The sequence below is a fragment of the Sinohyriopsis cumingii genome, chromosome 6, assembly GCF_028554795.1.
Source record: "Sinohyriopsis cumingii isolate HCF-2022 chromosome 6, ASM2855479v2, whole genome shotgun sequence".
In the NCBI taxonomy this organism is placed as follows: domain Eukaryota; kingdom Metazoa; phylum Mollusca; class Bivalvia; order Unionida; family Unionidae; genus Sinohyriopsis; species Sinohyriopsis cumingii.
Genome location: NC_142966.1, coordinates 77817272 through 77841179, shown reverse-complemented (window position 1 = coordinate 77841179; position 23908 = coordinate 77817272). Strand labels below are relative to the sequence as shown.

Genomic DNA, 23908 nt, shown 5'->3' with positions numbered 1-23908 from the left:
AAACAGCAACAAATTCGTTTCCATGGCTGCGTGTTTGGCAGGGAATCGTCTTGTTATTGTTTGTAAGGAAGATCAAAGAACTGGTGGGTCTTGCCTTCAAGAGGCACAAAGGATTAAGAAACTTCTTGCATGGCGAGTTCCAGATGAGTAACCAGAATAACTCAATAATAACCAATATAAAATTGTATAGACTGCATCAGCATACCTAGCAAAAAGTATGTTTATAAGGTGAGGGAAACTTGGGTTCTAATTTACCTATGGATGAAGAATTGTTTCTTCGTGAACTGAATAATATTTTTATGTCATAATCATGATTTAGGAATTGGTCTAAAATTCTGAAATTATGTTTTGCATACATGTCATAAGCATGATTTAGGAGTTCGAGTGAAATCATATTTTACCGGAGTTGTATTGGATTTCAAGTGTTCCTGTTCATGAAATATTTAATTACATTACGTATTAAGGGATGTACGTGTGTCTTTTGGTGATTTGTTAATTGTAAAAATATTAACATGATTTAAACATTTTGAACGTTTAAAGCACAAGCTATTGGTATATTTATTTGATTTAAAAACCGTGCAAACAAACAATTCATATAAGAAAAACGATTGAGTTAGTTTGGTGCAAAGCATGAAAGAAATTTAAGATAAGTAGAAAGAAGTTTTAAAAATTAAATTAAGTTGATATTTATATTTTAAAATACTGAGATCATCATATTACGTGACTAGATGATGTAATAAGGTTTGTCAATAAAATACTTTTTAAATACCTGTCTGTATTGTGGCTCTGCAAGTGATCTATTATAATAAAAATTTCTAAAATAGAAAACACAACTGATTTATGCTTGTTCCTTCTTGTCAGATGATATCTGTTTTAATGCATAAATTTGTAATCCCCTTGTACCTTGAAGATAATTTGATAATGTCTTCTGTTCACCTAATCCTCTTTGTAAGTTTCCCATCTTATGGCCACGACCATACTATCTCTGCTTATATTCTTGTTCTGTTCCTTCAACAACAAAAAACAAGCACCAAAAGTACACCAACTACAATTTAGAGAGTTCTTAAAAGATAATTTATGACTTTAATATACAGGTTATAAATTTGTTTCCGATAGGTGAAAATGTTCGGTTTGATTTTAATATGTGAATGAGTGCTGTGGATAATTATCTTTACAATAAAAGGAACCAAAATTATACAAACTGACCAATTAATTAGCCGAGCATCCAGCTCACGGACCCTGCAACCATTACGTGGACAAACATCAATACAGCAATTACACAATATAAAGCAGATGGTATAATGAACAAGTAGACTAAGAACTGAAACCGACAAGTCGCTCAATACCAATGTACTGCTACATGGATTGACGGACAGGAGAACTGTACATTATATACATGATGGCATAGGAAGAAATAATAGAGAAGTCGTCTATAAAAATTTGTATTTCACAACTAATATACAGTTATTATATATGGCATTCCTTGGATCTCGCCCTCTTCTGCACGAGGTTACTTGAGGTAAGTTGGTAGCGATGAATACAGGATCTACGAGCCGTGATCGAGCACTGCTGAATGATATAATTGTTCGGGCCGAACAGCCGACATTCACTATCTGTGACGCGGAATCGCAACTCGCCAGAATGGCTAAATAACAATTGTAAATGCGTACTCGCCAGTGTGTGTGTGTGTGTGTGTGTGTGTGTGTGTGTGTGTGTGTGTGTGTGTGATTTGGATTTTTAACGTAGCTTTAACAATTTTTCAGTCACATCGCCACGATGTCTGCAGTGTGGCAGTTTATAGTGATGTCTAGCACTGGGGCATCGTGCCGCATGATGCCCCACCCATACACATCATCCTGACACCAGGCCGACCATTCCTAACACTAACCTCTTAATGTTGAGCGTCTAGCGAGGCAGCTGTTAGTACCACTTTTATAAGTCTTTGGTATGACTCGGCCGGGGTTCGAACCAGCAATCTCTCGCATCCGAGGCAGACGCTCGGCAGTATGACACTGATATTATTGTTAAGGCAGATTTGCCGCTGTATTTGAGGCAGAGTCGCCGGAAATTGTTATGTCTTTATGTCGAGTGGATTGGGGACGGGGCGCCCGCAGAATTATTTTCAGCAAGGGAATAGCGGCAAACATGTAGTGGTCAGCTAGTAAGTTTTACTACTAAAGGACAAAACCTGTTTAAAGGTGAAATACGGGCGAGGGTTTATCCCCTACGTGCGCCACCCCCTCCCCCAGCCGAATGCCTCATAATGTAATAGCGGCGGATATCGCTTGCAGAAGATACGGTAGGTGTTGCCTGTTAGTATGAAGGGTCTGGTTACCACCTCCAGCAATTTTGGAATTAGTATACTAATGAAGCTATAACACGATGACGCGAATTTGGAGCGGGAACCAAATTTAGCGGAACTGCAGGTAGTGGTTGTGGCAGTTGAGGATAAGTAAATGCAACCTGCATGTTTGTCTCCCTGTTCTTGCTGGACATTTGTAAATGAATGAATACTAACTGGCCAACTCAGCATACACATCCCTAGTCCGATATATCACCCCCACAAATATGTGTTGATACTGATGGACGATGTTGTGGGTATGATGTCACCTGTTCATTAAAATATGCAATTTAACTGCATGAAAATCATTTCGGAACAAACCAGCGTACTCTTTAGACACATACCGGTAATTGGTAACAGCCATATTAAGCGCGAAATTCAAAATGGCCACAGGACAGATGGTTGTGCTATTCCAGGTGGATTTACAAGTCACCAAACATATTATTTGCTCAGGAAATATAATCTACATGTCACCAAAAGAACCCTTCAGCAGACGGAAGCTGCACAGCTACGAGAATTACCGTGTATAAAATATACATCGATGTATGAAGCCACATTTGAAAGCAGATAATTGCATCTTTTAATGAATAGGTGATATCAGCCCCTCACCCTAAAACCAATATCATCACCGGTGAAAGGCCGATTTATCGACCTAACACACCCTGTCTCTGATTTTCTGGAAGTTGATAGCAGCATTGCGGACGCGTCTGCTGAACTGACCTGGCAAATCTGGTTAAAATCAGATCTCCGCTGTCCTAAGTGAAGACAGTCGATATATGAATTTAATCAGAATTCTGACCTTGCATAATAATGTTGAGCTGGCAAGAAAATGGTGCCCATATAGAAACATGAGAACGTGTAAATCCATGCAATCTGATTAAAATCAGATCTCCGCTGTCCTACGTGAAGTTCTGACGACGACCGCTTAAGGGTCGTGTTCTGGTGACCTTTGAATTTAGCCAATGGAAATGCAGCTTTTAAAAACTGACAGTGAATCAAATCGCTTGGTACACATTCATGCTCTTCATCAGCACTGCTTAGCCTCCAAACGTATACGATTTCATTTGTTTGGTTGATAAAATTTGCGATTATCGTAATAACATAGGTTTCCAGAACGCGACCCCTAAGCGGTCGCCGTCAGATCTTCATGTATACCAGTGGAGATCTGATTTTAATCAGATTTAAGTCCATGTTGTCAGTCAGCGCCATCCGGTCGAGTATACACATTTTACACCCATAAATTTGAAGGAGAGTCGTTGTTCGGCTGTGTAGATCATGATATCAATCATCAGGTTGAAGGCATAGACCTAGTTTCCTGTCTTGAAATTAGGTTCTTATTAAAGGGCAGGTGTGAAATTTCAAACAGAAATATCTTTATGATAAAAAGCGAAGTTAAAAAGGATGAAACTGGTTTCACTGCTTCATATGCTAGAAGTAGTAAACTGTAACCGAAAGTTATGATACAAAATATAAACTACACTATGCAGGCTATCGACACATACCTCAGATTTATTCGTTGTTGATGGTTTAGCAAACCTTATGATTGTTTAGCAAGAAGGTTAATCTTTCATATCCTCACATACAAGATAAACAAGATGAATCTTGTCATATTGCATCACGAGAAACTAAATCACTGTCCCATATTTTACTATAAAGACTTCATTTTAAAAGTATACTGTCCCAACGCATCCCCACCAAGAAGAAACAGAGGAAGGAATACCATTTTTACTGATGACCTCTAGGTTATTTTAACTGATAAGCTTCCATTTCGCTACAATTGTGAGTAGTTTGATTCTATACGTTTACCTCATTTTTTCGAGTATGATCATCGACATTTTTATTATGGCCACACTCCTTAAATATTGTATTACTATAACCATCGAATAAACTGAATATACACTCAAACAGTTGTTTCGTGGACTGCCTCATGCCAGCTTCTTTGCTACATTCCGCGTTAAATTTTTTGATACAGTTTTTCGGATTTTGTTGGGCGATAGACGCCAGATTGCATAAAATTGCTGGGTACCTACAAATAACATGCAAGTGACAAAATCTATTCATTCTGGATCAAATGGAAAGGTTGTTGCAATGCGCATTCATTCACAATATGACTCCAAATTTCAATTTTAAGTAGACCAAAACGCCATTTTCTTTCGAAAGTTATGTCTAGCGCGCGATTAAGTTCAAATTTAATAAGGCATACATTCAGTTACTTTGTTTATTGTAGTATATTCTGTTTATATAATTAAGCCTTAGGTACAATAAGAAAATAAGCATATAATAAAAAGGGTTACTGCATTTGTATGGGACAATAAGAATTCGTTTTGTCGGATGGATATACTGCACACCCAAGGTCATGCAGTATTCCATCCGAAAAGCTCTTTCATATTTTCCCATACAAATGCAGTAACCTATAATTATCAGCTATATTTTGAAAGAAAAGAAATAGCAGATGCAGAAATTGAAGGAAAATGCAAGTTCATCGTGACTAAAGTGTGCAATTTTGGATTATCCGTCTGCATATCTGTATATCTGACGAAAAATCGAAAATGCATAACAATCCTCTATTAAGATACCTGGATGCTGACACATTAAAGCTGAAGTTCTTTGTGGAAAGCAACCAAGACATACTTTAACAATTTTACTGACTGATTCAACTAATTTCGATTTGTTCTCTGAGCTTATTCCATCATAATCATGTCGATATCTTGTCCACGACCTCTAACAGACCCCTCCTTATACTAATTCGATATCTTGTCCACGACCTCTAGCAGACCCCTCCTTATACTAATTCGATATCTTGTCCACGACCTCTAGCAGACCCCTCCTTATACTAATTCGATATCTTGTCCACGACCTCTAACAGACCCCTCCTTATACTAATTCGATATCTTGTCCACGACCTCTAACAGACCCCTCCTTATACTAATTCGATATCTTGTCCAATACCTCTAGCAGACCCCTCCTTATACTAATTCGATATCTTGTCCACGACCTCTAACAGACCCCTCCTTATACTAATTCGATATCTTGTCCACGACCTCTAACAGACCCCTCCTTATACTAATTCGATATGTTGTCCACGACCTGTAGCAGACCCCTCCTTATACTAATTCGATATCTTTTCCAATACCTCTAGCAGACCCCTCCCCCATAATATTTCGATACGAGTTTTGCTCTCCTAATCTTGCAACCAACTTGTAACCAGCCGATCTTCGTTTTTTTTATTATTATATAAAATTAAATATCATTAAAGATTTCATATCTATGTGCTATAATTTTTATTACATATTTCTAAGTGACATATTGAAATATACCCGTAATATCGCCATAATAGGACACAACTTTCATCGCGACAGTGGCGATATCACTTTTGGATCTACCTTTTTTCCCGATTCAGGATATATCAGTCTTTATGGATGTTATTCAAATCTGTATTTCCCTATTTAAGCCTATTACATTTTTTCGCTTCTTATGTTCCTTCCCTCTCTACATCTTCACACCCTCCTCTCCTCCCAGATCTTGATGCACAGATCTTAACACTGTTTTTCAAGTACAGACCCACTAGTGTATATCTAGAAAATCTATGTGGTGCCATCAAGAAATGCCTGACAAAGTAGTAGACTCCAAATAGCAAAAAGTAGACTTTAAGTATAAACTTACGGTTTTCAATGATGCTTATTTATTAATTTCGGCAATTGTCGGTTCTGCACATCCAGGAAACATCAATGCTTAGCATAGAACATTTAAAAAATGTGAAAAACCTTCATTCGGACTCCCTCGAACATTTCTGTGAGGAAAAAAATATGCCTGGGATGCGATCAATCGGATTGACATCAAAAGTTGCGAATAAAAAAAGATCCTGTCATTATCTTTGTGAGATTTTCGAGTTCAATACCGTAACAAGTATTTCAAAAGTGCTGCGGAAATATAGTTTATATTTTAATGGTCAATCTAGAGCATATTTTTTTTTTTTTTTTTTTGGAGGGGGTAAAAGTTTGGGAGAGCAGAGTGGAAAAAAGGCATTGTCAATCCTCTGTAATAGTTAACAATCAACACTGTATTATGACATCATATGACATCATATGATTTCTTGAATAGATCATATTACATTGAAAAATGTTTCAGTATATCTGTGACTAAAATTACACGTGAATTATCGTCCGCCTCAACAAATATATCAGTTGTGCCACAGGGGCATTCTAGACTAACAAGTGGGACTCGGCTTTTTCCCGCTGTCAGAAAAAAAAGCGGAGACCTACTTGTTGGTTTAGGTCTACAAGGACTTCCAGACACTTGACACATTACCGTACAGTATCTGATTTATACACCACACAGAATATTATTTTTTACTGAGACATATTAAACACGTATTTTTTTCATCTATAAGAGATAATACAATATACTAATGCAGTTTATTTAGATCATACTTGTTTGCTATCATAAAAAAGCGATGAAAATGTAAACTAATTAAAAATGTTGCTTATCAATCAACGGCGGAGTTATATAACATTTTTCTAATGAACTGTTCTCATGTTGTATCTGTAGCTGAAGTCGTAAACTTATACTGCAGTAGCTTAAATAATGGTTTATTCCTAAATCTTTTTCTAACTATAGGTACTGCACCCGTAGAAACAGTTGAACTCTTTCTTTTCGAATGTCAAAAATATACAACTCCGAGACATAGTGTTCTGTTCAAATTGCCGACCCGACTTACAATAAAGACATTATCATCCAGCAATCCAATGTATTTCGATGAAATTAATACGCAAATATTTATGGCATTGCAAACCTTCATAAAACTATCAAACGATTTTTAAGTTAGTACACAGGACACAACTGCACAAGTGTATTCCATCTTACTTTTTTCATACCATTAAATGATCTTTGAAACAATGACATAAAGAATATATATATATATATATATATATATATATATATATATATATATATATATATATATATATATATATATATATATATATATATATATATATATATATATATATATATATATATATATATATATATATATATATATATATATAGTATGTGTGTGTGTACGTGTGTGTAAGAGATTTAGTTACTTTAAATCAGGGGGCCCCGAGTGGCCGAGTGGTCTAAAGCGCTCTCCGTTACGGATCACTGCCATCTCACCTCTGTCTGCGTGGGTTCGAGTCTCGGATTCGGCTAATGTTGGTATGTGAGAAAGCTTGCCAGTAGCATCTCGTGGGTCGGTGGTTCTTTCCGGGGTTTTTCCGGGTTCTTCCTCCACCATTAATACTGGCCACCATGTATAGCCTATCGTGTGCTGAAAAATGGCGTTAAACCCTACAACAACAACAACTTTAAATCAGAGACAATTATTGATTGTTAAAATTACTCTGTAATAGGGGAGATAGTTTTGATAGATCAGAAAATTGCGAAACTCTCAGATTAGATTGTTATAAATGCATGTCTACATAGATTAGATTGTTATAAATGAATGTCTACATAAATTAGATTGTTATAAATGATACATGAAAATGTTTTCTTGAATAGTTAAAGTTTAAAACAAACTTATACTGGAATATTTAATAGGCATTAAACGTATAATAGTGTTACTTTAACATAATTTTTAGTTTATAAATGTTTATTCAATTTTTGGAAGAAAAGATTAGCAACTTTGCAAATACGAGCCACGTAAATAGTCCTCGAAAATATATACCCTCATTTGACAGTGCTAAGACAGTGGCTGTGCCTCATTTGCGTATCAATGGGCAGTCAAATATTAGTTTAGAAATGGCCTATATACCATTTCCTGCACAATACTAATCCCAGAGTATATTATAAAAAAATAAAGAAAATAAAAATAAAATAAAAACTAAACAAAAACAAAACAAAATTAAACAAAAAATTAAACAAACAAACAAGCAAGAAAACGAAGAACAAAGACAAAATAAATGTTATCAGTCTTAAACGCTTTCATGTGTGTCTTGCAGAGTTTTACATTTCTGTTCATCTTCGTGATTAGAGTACAGCTGATTAATTTCTAATTTCGCGGCGTGATCATTCGGACCACATCGGCTATTTCTGTGCAACAAAATATTACTGGGTCGTGACCGGGGATGTATCGTTTAGGAACACATTTCCTTTATAGTTAATTTACGATGGGACCGCAAAACTGCTCCTCGATCGTATTGTGTCCGCCATGGACAGAATTAAGATAGATCCCCATATTCAGTCTATGTTTACAGTTCTTGTCCTGGTAATGATCACGTTATCAGAAAATTGCGAAACTCTCAGAGTAACTTAGTTATGTTAGATGGCTTCTGCATAGTTAGGTAAAGTGGATACAGATTTCGTGGATAAATGTATACTTTTCTGTTTAGATCTGGGTTTTGTTTTGCTCCTCATCTATATAGCAAAACAGTAGTATTTTGAAATTCTGTGTGAAATTGCAATGCTAATTAATTTAACAGTCCTACGATGTAAGACGTTTGAAGACCCCAAACCATATCAGGGGAGGCGTCTTGCATTTTAGGACTGCAATTCTAACTGAAGTGACTACGGTAATTTTAAGATAGCCTCCATTTCATAATAAACCCTAATACCAATGATCTAGATTGTTGTAAACCTGCTTTGATCTTATCCAGATTTCAATCTACTCTTTCATCGCTTTTACCCTCAGCTATCAACATGTTTCTACTAATATGCTCGGACACGCAAACAGAAAAATCCCGGGGGTGGAGTTAGGATGGTTTACAGTAGTATAAAGAGATACATGCTTTTTAATGTGATTTGGGCAGTGAGTAAAGTGTCATCGTACTTTTAATTTCACTGTACAGCTCAGCTACTGCTACAATCGACTTACATGTATCGATAATTATCTATATGTGTAGATTGGTGTATGTCTTTGTAGCAATATATATACAGCAAGTAATGATAAGTGTTTGAATGTATATCAGGAATAGAGAAAGGATACAATAATGGCAGCTTCATGGTTTCAAATACAAGATCTAGTGAATTTTTTGTTTCCTCTGATATATTAGTAAAAAACATGATTGTAAGTTATCACAGAAAGTTTATTCCTTATTGAAACAATGTAATTTGTGATTTAAAGGCACATATCTTTATTAATCTTTTGCATGCCAGGAACCGGCAACGTGGAATGAATTGCCCACTGAACTTAGACACAAAGACACAGTGATCCCATTCAAGAGTGCTCTCAAAACTCACTTATTTCGACAGCAAGAAATAACAAGGACCTGATAATGTTTCCTACCTTAAATATTCTCAGCATGTTTATTCTATGTTTTCTAATTTCATGGTGTTTGTGTTTGTAATTATATCATTATGCATGTGTTTTATCTTATAGGTGTTGTCTAATGTTGTAAGGCACTAAGAGCTTCTAAAGATTAGGCGCTATACAAAGTCCTCATTATTATTATTATCATGCCCATTTCATTTACTACCTGAACCTCTGAATATTTAAATGTCCTTTTATCAATATTTTATTGCAGATGATATTACAATTCTCTTAAGGACCCAAGGTCCTACATGAGATAAGCATAAAAGTTTCATAGCAGGCTCTATTCTTCTTATCTGTGCATCCTTTTATTACCCATTTAATCTTTAATGCTTGATCAGTTGTTTGATACAGCTATTCAAGTCCATGTTTCCTTACCACACACCCAGATTTGAACTACTTCAGTTTCTTCTTTGACGTTCATGCATAGGTATTTTTAGGGTGCAGTGAATCAGACCTTTTTAAATCCCAATTCATACAGAATGCTGACTTGGAACAAAACATGCATGTAGTTTTGTTTATGTACTGTGTCGCAATTTCTGTTGATGCTTCAATTTTTATCTTTAGTATTTGCAAATGAAGTGTAGTACTAGGACTGTCAGAGTATATTAACGAGTAACCAAATGTGTAGATACATTAGACTGGATAGTATTGCATATGCAGAATTCCAAGTAACTGTTGAGCAGTATTATTGAGTGATCACTAAATAGTATTACATTAAGCTTGGATGATAATATTGTCAGCAGAAGTAGGTTAAAATGATCTACTTTTCAAGGCCAGTTGAGCATAAACACTGTTGTATCCCCAGGCATGAAATTTGAATGTGTTCACAACTGAAATCACTTCAGGCAAAATGTACGTGTTTATGGAAGTGAGATACTTCATTGAATAATGTTATTCTTGAGAAAAAAAATTCAGTCCGGCTTTCCAGGCACTGTTACATGTATGGTCAATAAACCTGATATGTGCATTCACCTTTATCACTTATACTAGTACTCATAACAAATAAATTGTGGTTGATTTTAGATTTTTTTAGGATGGTGAAATCTGCATACTTTTAATTTTGAACACATGTAAATTCCAACAGCCAAGTCCTCTATACATGTCTTTTTGTCAACAAACTTTTTTAAAAATCCATTTCTACAAACACGTGCTAGTTATATTGTGAGTGGGCTATCAAACAAAATTCAAGGGATCATAAATGAATTGGGTGAAGCTGCTTGGGTTAGATCTCAGACAAGGAGATTAGGTCACCTGTTAATTGACTGCTAGTGCCTAATGATTGTTTTTATCAAAAGACCAATTACATACATGGTTTGATGCCATGCTTTGATAAGCATCACTCAACACATTTTTAATTTTATTTTAAATCCATTTGTGATATATGGAATGCTCACATTTTATTGTATACCATATTTAAAAAAAAAGTTCCAAAATTTTGGGACTTATTTTGTTTGTCAGAGGAATATGACATCCATTGATTATCATAAATTATCATCAAGATCAGCTATTTTTATGTGTTAAGTATACACTTTCAGTTTAGATGACAACTTTCTATAATTTCTATGGTGCCAAGACTGTAGATTGGCTTGATTCTTGCAAGACTGGCCAACAGAAAGTAATTAGTGTATCTAGTTTGGATAAAGAAAATAGAATATCAAGATTCAGGGGATGAATCGTGCAGCAGGACATTTTCCATGGGCTCAGAATGAGAAAAGAATGACCATATCAGTATTAGATTTTTGCACTCAGACATGTTTCTAGACTTTGCTGCTTTGGTTTTACTTATAATGTCAGTGGCTTGTGAAAGACATAAAACTGTATAAAGACAAAGGACCATGGGTGTTTAAAACAAGAAACTGTAATGAAATTGATGTGGGTAATGGACAATGGTCAAGAACATAAGGCTTTGGATCTTAAACCTTCTGTTGAGATGTTTATTGATGTGTGCTTAAGAAAAATGTGAATGTAGTTTTGTTGTGATGTGTTGCTTAAAGATGAGATGAAAAGAAAGTAAAGACAGTATGCTCATTTGTTTCTTCCAGTGTCTTGGCAAATTTGTAGACTTAAAATGGAATTAAGTGAACTAAGTACATTAATGTAGACAATAACCTGTAATCTGTGCTGTGATTATTTCTAGCCATTACATGACAGTTATGACTGTTCCAAAGATATTTGTGTTAGCTTCCATTTCTGGTTTAATACTGCATAATGACAGAATTGTTGTGAATTTAATTAAGAAACATAATTTTAAAAATTTTTTATTTAAAATTTAAATCATTATTTCGACTATGACAGTAAGCATGATTAATTAATAATTTAATTATTTAATAAAATTTTGTATTTTCACAAATATAGTGCATTTACTAAATGCTCAATATTTTGATTTACAGTATTTCTCAGCAAAGTTCAGAATTACGATGCACGACACAGGAAAGATCAACAAGATAGAGCATGATGACACTTGACTGTTCAAAACCAGTCAAATCCCTCACCAGTCGCTAGAAAGATGAGCTCTGTTAGATATTCCCGTCTGCCGACAGACGAGTTTGAATCTGTGACATTTGACCTTGAGTCTGGATTTCAATATAATGACTCAAAGAATCTTGATAAGAAATACAAGTCCATCTTTACCTATGGTGGTCCTAGAGCACAGTCCATGATTCACCAAGCAAACGAGATAGGTGTGGAGATTGGTATGATAATGTTTTGACAGGTTCAAGAATCAGTATTGTTATTAAGCCTTTGACATTTGGAGTCTAGGACTTTCAGTCTGTATCAACTTTTTTATGAGGAAACATTAGGGTCCAGTTGCCTCATAAGAAAATGGCACTTTAGTAGAGGGTTATATTAATTACATTCATGACAACTACTCCGGTGGAATAGTGATTAGAGCATCCACCTCTGATGCAGGAGGTCACTGGTTCGAACCCTGATCGAGTCATACCAAAGACTTATAAAAGTAGTACTCATAGCTGTCTCGCTAGGCACTCAGCATTAAGAAGTTAATGTTAGGACTGGTCGACCTAGTGTCAGGATAATGTGACTGGGTGGGACATCGTGCTACATGTCTGTGGCACGATGCCTCTGCTTGAACATCACTGTAAACTGCTACACTGGAGATATCATAGCGATATGACTGAAATTTTTTAAAGCTATGTTAAGAATCCAATAACACTCACACATTTTTGGATATTCATATTCAGTAGTGCATGACTGGGTCAGTTCAACAATGTATCAACAATATTAAAATGTGTTACTTGTAAAGAAGAGAGTTTTTAAGATACAATGTTAAAATGTGTTACTTGTAAAGAAGAGGGTTTTTAAGATACAATGTTAAAATGTGTTACCTGTAAAGAAGAGGGTTTTTAAGATACAATGTTAAAATGTGTTACCTGTAAAGAAGAGGGTTTTTAAGATGGCTGATTTGGTTCCACACAATATATGCAAACTTTGAAACTTTAATTTCAATTTAAAGTTTAAATTTTTTTGATGGTTTTGAATGTACATGAAATACTTTCTGAGTGCTTATAATACCTGTAATATCATTGAAGATGAATGTATCCGTATGAAACAAAATTGCCTTGAGAATCAGTCCAAGCTTGTCATTTGAAGTCTAATACATTTTGATGAAGAGGTTCAAGTCCCAAGGATATGGAAAAACAGGATAACATTTTGAATACCACCTTTACGTCATATTAAATCTTATATCTGAATTTAGTGGCACAATTAAATTAGGACGAGTTATAAAAGAAATACATTATATTCTGGTATTTTAGAATGCAGGTTTAAGGTCTCTGTTTTTTATTCTTCATTAACTGGCAAATTAACACAGTAGTAGAAGGCATCACAGATGCACATAACATTCTGGCATTAATGAAATTTATTCAAACAGTTATAGAAACTATTTAGCATAGGGGCATTGACAGTTTTTGTCAGGGGCATTGATGATGTGATTTGTAAAAGAATTCTTGTGTCATGTCAGAATTGGAAATGAAATTGGTGACAGAATTTGATGCACCATCTAGCAACACAGATGGCTATGATGCAGTTGCACATTTTTCTTGAGATTGTGGTAAAATCATTTATGACTATTCAATACAACCAGGTAGTATTTCATTTGAAAAACAAATTACTTATGCTTTATTAAGGGTCCTCATGCTAATGGGGAAAAGTCAGGAATAATATAGATTTTTGATTAGGAAAGACCTGGCATTTTCTTCAAAAAGTCACTAAAAACATGAATGTTCAGCAGCCACTTTGTATAGATCATTTCTAGCAAATCGTGTTAAAAATCATCGTTTAGCTGATTATGCATTTGCTTTTTTGACTTAGATTACTGAAATATTTGAAAGTTACAGAACTTTTCAGGCAGTTGGTGTGCAGTTACTGAATATGTCCCTTGGGCATATGCAAGTATTTCTTGGCACCTTATACAGTGATCTAAATCACAGGTATTTGGAAACTGCAGGAAAGTGTTCAAAAACACTTGTCCAAATGGTTTTTTCCTAGTACTACTGAGCAACCATTAATAGCTAAATCAAGTGTCATGTTGACAATGGAAAAAAGGTGGAAAGTGTACTGCATAACTGGCATCCTGAAAAAGCTCTGGTTAGGCTACTGGGAACATTTCTTGAGGAAAGTTTCAAACCATTTTATACAGGGGTAAACCTGTTATGTAAGGTTCCATTCAATTACTGTCACTGTTTCCGTGTATGTATTTTTTTGAAAGTCAGTTGAAATTGAAGCTTTTATATAGAATTATAGAGTGTTGCCTTTCCTGTTCATTTTTGTATGCAGGTCATTTTCTATTATTATTATCCTGGCTCGAAAGACAATCCCAGGTCCCACTCACCTTCCCAATTAAATAATAGGTCCCAAAACATATTTATATACTCCATTTAAATGATGTGCAAAGTTGGATGAATTATATTTTATCTGGACCTGTTTCTAATTATACATGTTGTGTTTTATTGCATCATCAGATGTCCAGTTCAGGTAAAAACTTGGATGTCATGGGAGAGTCTTAAAAGGTATACTTTCTATGTCAAATCATTGCTGATTCCATTCAGGTATGGTCATAGATGACCATATAAGTAATCAATTTCATCCAGAAAAAGTCATGGAGAATACCTGGATTTTGTTATTTTAAAAGTAAGAGAAGGCTTTTTAGAAATCATTTCCAATCAATCATGGAAAAGATCTGCATTTTATTGTTATAGAAGTGATTGAAAGCTGTATATATGATCATATTTATATAATGATTAGCTTTGCTTCTGAATTTAGTTGTTCTTACTGTCCTTTAAAATCAAATTATCAGATCATAACTACAAGTCTTCCAACTATTATTAAATATTTTCATTTGTATGGTTGTTCGTATGACATGCTCAGGATGTATTTGGATACGCATCTCCCCTCCCGCTAAAGGTACAGATTAATCCCTATATTTTAATAAGGTGTGGGTGTGGCATTGACAAATGAAACATTTCTATTGAGAGCTTAACTGAGATTGTTTCTTGTGCATTTTGTGTCCATCAGTTTTTCTTCTTTCAGTAAAGCAACCTCTTATGAGCAGAATATGCCATTACGTAGTGACAGGGTTGTGCACGTTGTTTTGTATTTTGCTCTTCCCATTCACAATATGGAGAAGCTATAAGGTAATCTGTATTTGCCATTTTGTTATATACAATCAAGGATTGAGACATGGATTTTCCATACACCTGCAATCAAACATTTTGTATGCACTTTCATTCTGGTTTATGCATTTATTGTTCTGCAAAAATATATACACTTACATATTTGCATACATGTTCACACGTGTTGATGTGGTCATTTAATTTGTAAACACTAAATACTACAAAACTAAAATTTTTCCATTTTTATGCAATTCCATTAAAACAGCAGTGAAAATATCCTGTAACAATCCCTCATTGTAACAATTTTCAGAATAATAGTTCCATGCATAAGGCAAATATGGTTATTTAATAGTAATACTATTTATAATGTATAAGTTAAATATCGTTATTTGATAGTGATATTATATGTAATGTATACGGCAAATACGCTTATTTAATATTGATACTATTTGTAATGTAAAAGTTAAATATGGATATTTAATAGTGATACTATTTATAATTTACATCAATATAAAGCAACCTCATCTATAAGATGGTACATTTATATGGCTTTTTTGAGTGGTGTTATAGTGAAGGAGTGTTGCATTTATTTCATATGCAGAAATTAAAACTCCATGACTATGACAGATCTTGATATGAACTTCTAAAGGTGTTATAGTGAGGAAGTATTTTATTTGTTTCATATGCATAAATTGGAGCACCCTTTATATGATTATGACAGCCCTTGATATTAACTATGAATGGTATTATAATGATGGAATGCTGTTTTTTTTTTACATGCCTAAATTATAACACCATTATCAAGACAGACTTTGATATATTTTTGAATGGTATTATATTGACAGATTGCTGTTTTTATTTGACATGCCTAAATAATAACACCATTATCAAGACAGGCTTTGATATATAACTTTGAATGGTATTATATTGAGGGAATGCTGTGTTTATTTGACATGCCTAAATTATAACACCATTATCAAGACAGGCTTTGATATTAACTTTGAATGGTATTATATTGAGGGAATGCCATATTTATTTGACATGAATAAATTATAACACCCTTCATTATGAAGACAAGCTTTGATATGTAACTTTAAATGGTATTATAGTGAGGGAATGCTGTATTTATTTGACATGTATAAATTATAGCACCATTATCAAGACGCCTTGATATTAACTTTTAATGGTATTATAATGACGGCTTGCTGTTTTTATTTGACATGCATAAATTATAACACCATTTATGTGATTAAGACAGAACTTCATATTAACTTCGAAAATTAAATGTCAATTTGGGCAAATGAGTGGACAAATTCATCTGCTTTGGAATAATTTTCACTTATCTGAAGAAAATATCAATACAGTTTTCATTTATATGAATCTTTAACTTCTAAAGTTGAACAGCTTTGCAAAATTTAATAATATTTCTAATAATAAAGTTTGTAACATTTAAAGACCTTATGAATTGAATAAATAAAAATCTCAGAAGTCTTGAACTCCATTAATTAGACAAAAATATTAGTTAAATATAGAAGATGACTATGTTACAGATACTTTTAAACTTGAATACAAAATTTCCATGATAAGGGCTTGAATTTAGTACTTCACTTTTTAATCAAACTACCATATATTATTGCTTTTAAGTCAAGTACAGCTGTACTCTACTTTATAATCAAAATTCCATGTATTAATGCTTATAAGTCAAGTCAAATTGCAATCTGCACTAGATCTGCTCTTGCATGATGCACCAGCAGATCTGAATCAATGCAGTTTGTTTGAAGTAAGAAGGCAAATAATATACACCTTGATCTGCTGGTACATTATGTAACAGCAGAGCAGAGTCAATGCAATTTTTTGGAGTAAGAAGTCAAACAAACAATATATACCCTGATCTGATGCTACATTATGTGACAGGAGATCAGATTCCATGCAGTTTGCAGTAGAGCTTGACTTATAAGTGATTGTCAACAGTACTTATGCAAACAAGCAACATTGCAACTGTTTTGGTTAGAACTAGTCTTGCTTCTTACGTTTCTAGAGAAAAGAAATCATCCAATGACCTCTGTGGTCATGTTGTAATTGTCATTCATGATTTCATGATACACAAGAATGATATAGGGAAGGTTGTATTCATAAACATGGATGCAACTAATTCATGTTACACATGTAGAAAGACAAACCTATACTCATGAGTTCATTAAAAGAAATGCACATTAAACGTTTAGGGATTTTAATTGTTTTTTCTGGCTAAATTTGTGCTACATTTGTCTTTTAGGTGGTTGCTGAATATGAGAAACTGATCATCTTTAGGCTGGGCAGACTCCTGAGTCCAAAAGGTCCAGGTAAATGTTTAAACTTGTATTCTTGTTGTGTGTTAATATTTGTTGTTGCAGCATCAGTAAAATATTATATGTCTATGAAGACTTAATCATCCCCAAGTGGTCTAAAGCACTCACCGTTACGGATCATTGCCATCTCAGCTCTGTCTGCTTGGGTTCAGGTATCGAGTTTGGCCAATGTGGGTATGTGATAATGCTTGCCAGTAGCTTCTTGTGAGTCGGTTGTTCTTTCCAGGGTTTTCCTGGATTCTTCCTCCACCATTTATATTGGCCACCATATATAGCCTATCTTATGCTAAAAATGGCGTTGAACCCTACAACAACAACAACAACAATTTAAATCATCCTCAGATTTCCAATATCAGACAAACTACAGATTGGTTTGTAACATCCTCAATTCACTACTTTTCTTGAGGTACCAATTTTTATTATTTTTATGGTTACTGCGAACCATGCATTTAAAGTACCAATGAGCAATGATCCTTTTCTGGAATCAATATGATTCATGCTCAGTAATTAAAAATTTGAGTTCAAATAATCAATGAATTCACAGTATTGTCCTCACCTGCAGATGAACACTGTATTTTAATTTTACAATATTATGATTTTAACAGTTATGTCACACTTCGCCCATCTCCAAAGTTTTGTGTTAAAGTTGTTGCAGGTCTGATATAGAGGGAGTCAGCTTTTGTATAAATGATGCCAATCCACCATCAGATATGGCTGCTGTTAGTAGAGAACATTTTAAACACCTTCTCAAAATCTGCTCAGCAGATATTGACTGAATTTGACAGAAAACGTTCATTTAATAAATACAAATGATGCCAGTTCACTGTTACATATAGCTGTTATGACAAAAATATTGAAAATCTTTGAAAAGACTTTCTTTAAAAAACTACTCAGCATAATTTAATCAAATTTTACAACTTGCATTTTGGCATGATTGGTTTTAAGTTTATATGAATGATGCTAATCTGCCATCAAATATGGTTACTGTTACTAAATATAGAAGAGTTTCTGAGTTGTGAATTAGTTCCAAGTTCAAGGGACTGCAAGAAATCCAGGTTACAATGCTGGATGTATAACATGTGCAGATCTCTATGGTTTCCACAAATTTAACTAAAGGGGCAGGCCCCAGGGAGTTAAGGACAATCTCAGAAACCCATGCTGACTGCACAGATTAACTCCCCTTGTAATGCCAAATAATTTATGTACTTATGGGTGGGGGTTTGAACAGTTATGAACTCAAGCCAAGTTCCCAGGAAATGGAAAAGTGAAGGGAACATTTCTGGCTGTATAAATGATGTGTCTTTTTTATGCCAGTAAATTAATCTTATATTTATTGACTTGGAAAAGAAAATAAATCACACCAACATTCAACAGATAATTTTGCAACTGGGTGCTCCAAGTTTTTCTTTCCCCCTCACAGTTTTAGTACTTGTGCAAATTTACATTTGCACATTGACATGTGAACTACCAAGGTGAGCAATATCAGGCCAAATTGGGCCTCTTCTTAGCAGATTGCTCTGAACCTTAGCACTTATTATGTTCATGATCATGGGATAAGTTTATTGACAAATTATTGTACTCACACTATTTTCAATTTAACTGCTCCAGTGGCCTAGTGGTTAGAGCATTTGCCTCATATGTGGGAGATCATGGGTTTGATCCCCTGCTGAGTCATACCAAAGACTTAAAAAATGGTACTAACAACTGCCTTGCTTGGCGCTCAGCATTAAGAGGTTAGTGTTAGGACTGGTCGGCCTGGTGTCAGGATTATGTGACTGAGTGGTACATCTTGCTACTTGTCTGCGGCATAATGTCCTAGTGCTAGACATCACGACAAACTGCAGAACTGCAGACATCATAGTGATATGACTGAAATTGTTTTAAAGCTTTGTTAAAAATCCAGATCACATCGTGCATTTTCAATTTATTTTACTATAGATTCATCTCCATCATGGGCTGTGGGTGGGATGTAATAGAGGCAAGGTTTATTGGGTCACAACTAATCTGATTTTGGTTTTTGTTTGTTTGTGAACTATAATTACCATAACTTCATAATCTCACAGAAGGATTAATTTATCTTGTGAACTATAATTACCATAACTTCATAATCTCACAGAAGGATTAATTTATCTTGTGAAGTCAGTTATTAATATTCTCACTGAGGAGAAGATAAAAGGGAACCTTTCAGTAGTTATGCATGTTTATCACCTATGGTTGTATCTTTTCAGGTGTTGTCTTTATTATACCCTGTATAGATAAGTGGAAGAGAGTGGATACAAGAGTGAAAGCTTTCCATGTCCCTCCTTTGCAGGTAATATGGGTCAATGTATTTTAGCCAGTTTTAGATTGCAAGCAAAATAATGTAAAAAAATTGACTGGGTGATAATACAGTCATAAAGCCTACTTCTTTGGCTTCACAAAAGTTAAGGTTGTTACAGTGAATCTTGCATAGTTAAGCCAAAGTTAGCATATATATGCTAATGTTATGTATACCTGTATTTTTTGGAACTCCTGGTACATGATTTTATATAATTTTTGTAAATTTTATTCATTTCTGTAAATTATAGTTATTATCTTTAGTTAGATTTTGCCTACCTAACTAGTATCTGTTTTAGGAATATTAAAAAATTAAGGAGTATTTCAGATAAATTGAAATTTCTTTTTTAAAATTAGAATTAAAATTTATTTTTTGGGGGAATTTTCTTTGTCCCTGGTCTTTTGATTTTACATAGTGAAATCTATAAGCTTTCACAATGTCATCTAAAATGGAGAACTTTATTTAAAGTCATACCCAGGAATGTTTAGAGTCCTTGAAAAGGATAAATTGCTCCAAATTGCCAGACAATATGATCTTTCAGAGGCAAAACCATTTTTGGTAAAACAAGAAACTTAAAACATTTTGGTTCAATATTATTTATAGAAACAAATTATTTTGGATAAAAGTGCTTTGGGTTTGATTAGAAATTCTACATCTGGCTCAAACTTGCAAGTTACGGAATTTAAATTAAAATACAAGAATGAAATGGAGCTAAGACAGCTTGAGCTTCAGATGCAAAAAGAGGAAAGAGAGAGATGAATTTAAAAAGAAGAAAAAGAAAATGAAGTGAAAATGCAAATTCAGAAAGAGGAGAGAGAGAGAAAAATTTGAAAAGAAGAAAAGAAAATGAAATGAAAATGCAGATTCAGACAGAAGAAAGAAAGAAAAATTCAAAAGAGGAAAGAGAAATTCAGATGCAAATGGGAGAAAAGAAAGAGAAGATAGGCTGTTGCAGATACAAATGGAGGGGTGAGAGAGAGAAATGGAAGAGCAGAAAATGCAGATACAAAAAGAAGAAAGAGATGCAAATGAAATTGCAAATACAAAAAGAAACGAAAGTAATGGAAATTCAACTTAGATTATAAGAATTAGAACTAGCAAGCATAAATCTCTCCTTTCATGAAAGTTAGCTTTTTGATGTTACAATTTTTTTTTTAGAAAGAAAAAGACATGTATCAATATTTTTTCACATTTTGAAAAAGAGCAGAGAATTCAAAATGGCTAAGAGAGCATTGGGTATTTTTTACTACAGAATGTACTTATTGGCAAAGCTTGTGAAGTTTATATAAAAGAAAGTGCTGATTATAAATTGTTCAGGGAATGTATCTAGAAGGGCTATGAGTCCGTACCAGAGGCATATTGACAGAGGTTTAGGAATTGCAAAAAAGAAAGTAGCCAAACCCATGTCAAATTTGCTAGTGAATAAGAAAAACGGTTTGACTGGTGGTGTACATCTAAAAAGATTGATAAAGATTATGACAAACTTAGAGAACTCATATTAAATTAAAGAGCTTAAGAACTACATTCATAATAATGCATGATTTACCTTGATGTACACCAGGTAGACACTTTGGAAAATGCTGTTTGTAAAACTGATGACTATTCTTTGACTCACAAAGTTTCATTTGTCAGAAGGTTTTCCTCTTAACAAATGGTTAACAAGAAACAATGTCAGTTTCAAGTGACTACTAACAAATTTAAATTTGGCACAAATAAAAATCAAATGTCTCATAAGACTGATCAGAAATCCTTATCGCTTCCGAATTTCACCTATTTCAAGAAAATAGATCACATTATTTCTGACTTCTTTATGTTAAAAAAAAGCAATATAATAAAGACAGAGCTGTTCCTAATGCTCTTGTTTCTTAGGTCAAGGTCATGATAATTTATTGGAAACAATACATTTGTGGGCTTAAATTCCTGATTTTATTATGCATAATTATGAACCATTCATGTCAAAATTCTCTGTATCTCTTATTGGTGATTCCCCAAGCCTATCCCCATTAAGGGACACAGGAGCTTCTCAGAGTCTTTTATTATCAGGTACTTTGTCTGAGAAGTCATCTTCTGAAAATGTTCTAGTTTAAATGTGCAGTTTTATTCAAATTCCACTCCATAATGTTAATTTAACATCAGACTTGGTTTCAGGACCAGTGACTATCAGTGCTGTGAATTCTTTGCCCATTGAAGGTGAACATTTATTGCTAGGCAATGATTTAATTGGAGATAAGGTTGTGGTTAATACTTTTATAACTCACAAGCATTATTTGGATCAAATGGTTGATCCTATTGGAAATTAAATTCCTGATTTATTCCCTGCTTGTACAGTTATTAGAGCTATGGCATAACGAGCTCTTGAGAATGACGCTGATGAAGAAACTTTTCCTTTGGCTGACACATGTATTGGTCAGGCTTTGGATGAGGTTGCTTTTGCTCCTGTTACTAATAAGTCAAGAGGTATTGATCATTGTGATCCTTTTTGAACCATTCATTCTCTTATTTCAAATTAGGTGACAAAAGACAATCACTCATCATCAAACAGGAAAAGAACCTGAGATCTCCTGTTTGTTTCAAAGGGCTATTAGTAGGGATGATTCTGCAGAGGTATCAACTTGCTATTTTTTTTATAAATGGGGTCCTTATGAAAAGGTGGAGAGCACCAGAGGTACCTGCTCGTGAGAGATCAGTGAGCTATCGGAATGTTGTTCCTAAGCTGTATAGAAAGGAAATTCTTAGTTTAGTCCATGAATCTCCCTTGGCTGGTCATTTAGGAGTCAGTAAAATCTTTTTTTGAACTTGTTTTTGGACACACTGACCATTGAAGTTATTGAAAATGAAAATAAGGTATGACAAAACTACAAAAGAAAGAACTTTTCAACCTGGTGATAAAGTTCTGGCTGTCTTGCCTATACTTTAAAGTCCTCTTCATGCTAGGTAGTATGGTCCCAATACACTTAACATGAAAGTACATGACTTAAATTATATCATTGACACTCCTGGGAGGCAGAAATGGGAGCAACTCTGCCATATAAACATGGTAAAGGAATAAGTTGATTGAGGTAGCCTTGTAAATCATTCATTAAGTTTAGTTGTTCCTGTCCCACATAGTGACGATTTAAATGATGATGTACAACCAGATTGTAGTGACTTTGGTTCAATGACTCTTCAACAAAATTCTGAAATATTAAAAGAATCTGGACAATAAACTTTCACATCTACAGCCACAGGAAAAAGAATGAGTTAAGCAGCTAATATTTGAATGTGAATACTTGTTACTGTATGTTCCAACATGAACAAACAAAATCTAAACCTGCAAAATAACATCCTTACAGGATGAATTCTCTAAAGCAGGAATGGTTGAAAAAGAAAGTTGAATATTTGTTGGAGAATGACTCAGTTGAACCAAGCAAAAGTAATTGGAGTTTACTGTGTATTCTTGTGCCAAAACCAGATAAATCTTTCCATATGTGCACTGATGAAAGAAAAGTGAACAGTGTCACCAAAACAAATTCATTTCTGATACCATGAATTGATGAGTGTACTGACAGAATTGGAAATACAAACTCTGTCACTAGGTTTGACCTGTTACATTCTGGCAGATTCAACTTATGGATAAAGTAAAATACATTTCAGCCTTTGCAACTATCAATACAAAGTTGTCATTTGGTATGAGAAATTCTCCCTCAGCATTCCAGCTCATAATGAACATGATAACATCTTGTATAGATGGTTGCAATGCATGCACCCACAACGTCATTGTTACCATGATTCCTGGGGAGATCATCAGGAATTCTTCACTCACTTAAGTGAGGTACATTTGACGAATAATTTAGGTAAAAATGAGTTTTACCAAGCTTGTGTCACATTTTTAAGACATATTGTGGGACATGATCAAGTTAGGCCAGTATAAGCTAAGGTTAAAGCTATCTCCGAATTCCATATGTGAATCAGTAAAAAGCAATCAATGTAATGTTTGTG

At 34.3% G+C, this 23908-nt stretch overlaps 1 protein-coding gene across 3 annotated transcripts in view; it reads left to right on the top strand.

Annotated features, from left to right (window-relative positions):
• Positions 1–8449: 8449 nt before the first annotated feature.
• LOC149797270 (stomatin-like protein 1) overlaps positions 8450–23908 on the top strand; it is a 35265-nt gene continuing 19806 nt past the window's right edge. The window contains exons 1-5 of one of the 3 annotated variants that reach the window (XM_089961980.1): positions 8450–8588; positions 12023–12325; positions 15183–15286; positions 17541–17607; positions 19842–19924. In XM_089961980.1, coding sequence (XP_089818106.1) covers positions 12139–12325; positions 15183–15286; positions 17541–17607; positions 19842–19924 — 441 coding nt within the window. In that variant the 5' untranslated portion in view covers positions 8450–8588; positions 12023–12138. Of the gene's footprint in view, positions 8665–12022; positions 12326–15182; positions 15287–17540; positions 17608–19841; positions 19925–23908 lie in introns of all 3 variants that reach the window. The other 2 variants (XM_089961979.1, XM_089961981.1) reach the window with 2 other exon arrangements.